Below are 5,574 nucleotides of genomic sequence, written 5' to 3'. Positions count from 1 at the left end.
TATAAAAATGAATACACCTAGCAGGGACACAAACATCAATAAAAACCCAACTGAGGTTCTTACCCTTCCCCACCCTATCTGAAACAAACAAACGTTGTGGCTATACACACGATAATACCTAGCTTCCATGTCCAGCTAAAAGTCAGCCAACCAGTTCTTCTGTGTTATTTATAAATAGTTAGATTAAGGTCACCCTGTAAAAGCATGACCTTGTCAGAAGAAGACCAGGAGAGAGGAAGATCCAGTCCCACCAAACTGCAGGCTGAATCTTTACCTTGTTCAGTGTCAGCTGAGGTATGGGTGGGAGATGTCAGGGAGGGGTATTTATGGTCAGGGTGGTGGTATCCTCAAGGCTTCCTCATTTACAAAACACAATGTTGCTGTGAAACTGGGTTTGGTCCTTTTGGAGAAGAGCTTGGGATGAGTCACAGGGCGGGGGAATATCAGGACAGAGGTGTAGAGCAAGTGTGGGGGTAGGTTTTGGAGAGAAAGCAAAGCACTTCCCAGAAACACAACATGAAAGCTTAGTGGTTTAATCCACAGCAGTTATCTCTGCTAAGCAAGCAAGTCTATTGTGTCCTGATAGAACTTTTGTTTCAATGAGAGTCCTGCTAGGACTAAAGTTTTGTGAACTTTTGAATGCCGTTAGGACTATGAATTATGAAATAGTCCTTCAAATATCAACTACATTAATGGGTAGCTAAACTCAAGAACAAAAATGTAATATATTGCTGCTTACCAGTGCTCAGATGCGGTTGGTGCATTTGTTTTTTTTTTAGAGGCTGAAAAATTTTCAGCAAGTACAGAACAAGCAAATTAATCTTATTTTCATTTTGTAAACTACAACTCATCATGTAACGAAGAAAGGAGGACATGTTTGTGCTCCAACCAGGATGAAACCCATCCCTCTACCGATACAGTACGGGGGGTGAATGTAGCCACCTAGGGACAGGAAGTGTGGTTATCACAGGAATACCAGATGAAAAATAAAGGGAAAAAATCCAAATAATTGAAAACGTATACAGCCATAAGGCGTGCAATATATTACATTTTTGTTTTTGGGTATACACATGACCTCCTCAGCCTTTTTTACTTGATGTTCATCTGGTGATCCTACCAGTAACGCACTTCCTGAGTCACAAAGCTTACTGTATCTATGGAGGAGTAGAGTTGTCACCCAAGGACTAAAGAATACCTCCCCCACTCCTCCTCACCATAACCGAAGGAATAGGGTTTTGTAGTCCTCAGAGATCGCTAGGAACAATATAACTGATAAAGAGTCCAGAGCACAAGATTTCTGGCAAAATCAAAAGGGCTTTTTTCTTGCACTTATCAAACTGATGTAACAAAACACTTTCAATGGCATATTTAACAGACCAGAAGGGGGCCATTAAGAGAATTTCTTTGTTAGTGCTTATATCCATTTTAATACAAATATGCAAAGAACATGGACTTAGAATTGCAGTGTAATAACTAACCACGGCTTACATAGGATCATAGTGCATTCAGTATTTGAGAATCCTTCTAGGGTCAAGGTGTATTAACTGTAAGTCCTGGAATATTGGTGTATTAATGAAATGGCAGTCCAGTGAGAACTACTAGGCATTGTTAATTGCTTATTTATGAATGATGATATATGAGATGTATAAATTAGAGTACCACTTGGATCACGGGCATTCAATAATGGTCTGTCCTTCCTGGCATCATAGTCAATATTGGTAAGCCTTCTATGATCAAGGTGTACCAAAGTTTACCTGTAGTGTTGAAGAAATACTGTAAATAGGAAAATTATTAAAAGGTGTGTGTATGTGTATATATATATATATAGATATATATCTATATATATAATTATAGTTTTAGTGATTTATTATCAATTATAAAAAGTGAGTGAATCTTCACTTCTGTACATACAGCAGTTGTAAAGGTGATAGCTTTTAGAGGAACTTGGTGTCTCATTGTGATGTTCTGAAATGATGAATGATAGCTGAAACCAACATACTAGATTCTACCAAACCCATACCAATCAAACTAATGTACTAGCTTAGACAATATGGTTGCACAGTGGAAGTGGAATTGGCTCATTAAGGGTTCCATTGCTGAGCCATTCTTCTGAAATTGTCTTATGCACTTTGATTTGGTAATGTGGAACAAGCATACAGATAAACAGCTCTGACTTTACTCTGAAGCTGGACTGACTGAGCCTGAGGCAGCGGTTCCCTCAATAGAAGGTTGTCCAGATGCCCCACTATGAGGATAGCCTGAGAGCAAAGCAGAGCAAGCGCAGAGGCTAGCACCTTGGTGAAGTGCAAAAGATAGCAAATGCTGCATGTTCACAACAAAACACAGAAAGCATTGATGCTCTGGAAAGATGGGAACATGCAAGTAGGCATCTACAGTAGATGTCCACAGAAACCAGAAACTCCCCAAGGTAGAGGGAAGCAATAACTGAAGGAAGGTTTTGAGAACCTTTAGGTCTAGAATGGAGATAATGCCCCCTTACACTCACTGTAAATAGGTTGATTTTCATACTTGTCCCAGGTTAGAGACTGAGAATGTATTGAAGCCAGAGACTCTTCAGAACAGCCATACAACTAGTATTTTCAATAGGAGGTTAACAACGGCAGCTTCCATGACAAACGTTGCATCAGACATGATAGCATAAAAGGACTCCTATTAATAGTTGTCTCATGCTGCTAATACTGTATGTGCTGGGAAAGGTTTAAACTCGAAATGACAGAAAATTTACATTTGACAAGCAGAGTTTTGCTTTTCCGCCAGTTATGTACACAGACACGCACATGGCCCTCGGCAATAGTTGTGTAATGTAATAAACAGCTCTTCCTAGTTAAAGCCAATGAACAGCAAAGAGTAAAATCGAGCATTAATGCAGCAAGTATGTAACAATAGGAGGAAGGGGAACTCCAGACAGACCTTAAAGAAGTTCTTCCTACAAATGTTTAGTTTGATCCGTATTACCATCGATGCAGCTTGTGTTCCCTCCATGTGCAACCCTGAGACAGACTACACCCTTGTGACCTATCCCTGCGCAACCCTGAGACAGACTAGACCCTTGTAACCTATCCCTGCGCAACCCTGAGACAGACTAGACCCTTGTGCCCTATCCCTGTGCAACCCCGAGACAGACTACACCCTTGTGCCCCCTCTCCCTGTGCAACCTTGACACAGACTAGACCCTTGTGATCTATCCCTGTGCAACCCTGAGACAGACTAGACCCTTGAGCCCCCTCTCTGTGCAACCTTGACACAGACAAAACCCTTCTGCCCCTCCCAGTGCAACCTTGACATAGAATAGACCCTTGTGCCCCCTCCCTGCGCAACCCTGAGATAGACTAGACCCTTGTGCCCCCTCCCTGCGCAACCCTGAGACAGACTAGACCCTTGTGCCTCCTCCCTGCGCAACCTTGACATAGGATAGGCCCTTGTGCCTCCTCCCTGCGCAACCTTGACATAGGATAGGCCCTTGTGCCTCCTCCCTGCGCAACCTTGACATAGGATAGGCCCTTGTGCCTCCTCCCTGCGCAACCTTGACATAGGATAGGCCCTTGTGCCTCCTCCCTGCGCAACCTTGACATAGGATAGGCCCTTGTGCCTCCTCCCTGCGCAACCTTGACATAGGATAGGCCCTTGTGCCTCCTCCCTGCGCAACCTTGACATAGGATAGGCCCTTGTGCCTCCTCCCTGCGCAACCTTGACATAGGATAGGCCCTTGTGCCTCCTCCCTGCGCAACCTTGACATAGGATAGGCCCTTGTGCCTCCTCCCTGCGCAACCTTGACATAGGATAGGCCCTTGTGCCTCCTCCCTGCGCAACCCTGAGACAGACTAGACCCTTGTGCCCCCTCCCTGTGCAACCTTGACACAGAATAGACCCTTGTGCCCCCTCCCTGTGCAACCTTGACACAGACCAGACCCTTTTGCCCCCTTTCCTATGCAGCCTCCCAGTTTAAAGGGGCTGTTTAGAGACAGACTAGTTCAGGGGTAACCACACTTCAGCCCTCCAGTTGTGGTACTAATGCAAATCCCAATTGCAGACAAAGACATGACTCCCAGAGGCAGATGCACGATAGGATTTGTAGCTGCACCACAGCTTGATGGCTGGAGTCTGCCTGCCCCTGGACTAGACCCTTGTGCCAGATGGTAAGCTTGTGTCCACCATTTTGCACTCTGTCCAACCGTAAGATACATCTTAGAAAAAGCAAGAACTGAAGAGCTGCTAGTGCTGTGGCTGGGCATGCTCTGAAATCGGGAGGCAGCCTAATAATGTAACTGGAAATTAGAATGTAGGCAATAGTAGTGAGGAGAGGGAACATGCAAAAACCCTTCAGGGATTAGATCATTTAGTGGTGCGGGAAGAAATATTTGCTATATCAAGCAAAGATGCATAATGTTAATTTAATATACTTGGTATATGTGTATCTGTTTGTATAAAAGTCATGGAAAGAACTGTTACACTTAACACTCTCCAGTCAATCTTAAATTCATGGTGAATGTTGGAAATGTTTTGCAGTGCTAAGAAAGTAGATCGTGAGCATGCTTCGAGCCAATAATCAGGATGTGTAAACCTTGATGAATATTTAGAATTGCCTTGAGGACAGCAACTTAATATGGCAAAATGCAAAGAACTCACTGCTTTATGCCATAGAAACCATTTAAAGATCAGCTTTTATAAGTTCATCGTAACAAAAATAGAAATGTAGAAAAAAAACCCTCATATGTGGCTAGCTTCAGCAAGCACATTTCTGAATACTCACTGTACCATCAAAAACTTCCATATATATATATATTTCCTGGCTCACCTCATGTCGGCATAGCTGTGTCCCATTAGTGTGCCGACATGTCTTAATGCTGATTTTCTATTTTTGTTCCTCAGGTGAAAATCTGGTTCCAGAATCGCAGGTCAAAGTTCAAGAAACTTTATAAAAACGGTGAAGGCCCGAGTTTGGAACACAGTCCTAATAACAGCGACTTCATGGCTTGCAATTCACCGTCCTCCCCGCCTAACTGGGAAAGCAGCCGAAGCCGAACTCCCCAGCAGCAAAGTCTTCCTAACTGCTCACCCCCCACCTATCTTGAGAACTATAACCAATGGTTTAACCAACAGAACCAACCAGGACCACATCTACAGCCTCCTGATGCCTTGCACCAACCGCCTCCTAATCCTGTGTATTAAGTGATAGAGACGCTAAAGATAACTTGAATGAGTTATTGGAAAGAAAAAGCCCACATCACCCTCGTTGAAGGGATTCCACAGACTTTATTTGGGCAAAAAAAAGACTCTTAATATTTAAGTGGCATTGATATAAAGCACCAGTTGTGGGACTGTTGTAAATACTTTTTGAAGGATCAGTATCCACCCAATAAAACCCAATTTAGCTCCTCTACAAAAAGCCATGCTGGTAGAAGTTAAATCGAATGACCTAATTATGGATATCAAGGGCAGATTGCACCAAATTCTCCACTGCTACATAGCTTGCTGGACCAGTTTTTTTCCAAGATCATTACCGACACGTCATCATCAAGCCCGTAATTTCATCAACACAAGCCATGTCTCCAC

At 43.3% G+C, this 5,574-nt stretch overlaps 1 protein-coding gene across 1 annotated transcript in view; it reads left to right on the top strand.

The window, feature by feature from the left end:
- Positions 1-5,287, top strand: part of DLX3 (distal-less homeobox 3) — an 18,387-nt gene extending 13,100 nt beyond the window's left edge. Inside the window, exon 3 of the mRNA XM_018552723.1 lies at positions 4,891-5,287. Within this exon, the coding sequence (XP_018408225.1) occupies positions 4,891-5,190 (300 nt within the window). The 3' untranslated portion in view covers positions 5,191-5,287. The remainder of the gene's footprint in view (positions 1-4,890) is intronic.
- Positions 5,288-5,574: the final 287 nt, after the last annotated feature.

Source organism: Nanorana parkeri, unplaced genomic scaffold (genome assembly GCF_000935625.1).
Source record: "Nanorana parkeri isolate BGI_ZX_2015 unplaced genomic scaffold, ASM93562v1 scaffold96, whole genome shotgun sequence".
In the NCBI taxonomy this organism is placed as follows: Eukaryota; Metazoa; Chordata; class Amphibia; order Anura; family Dicroglossidae; genus Nanorana; species Nanorana parkeri.
This window is presented reverse-complemented; position numbering and strand designations above follow the sequence as displayed.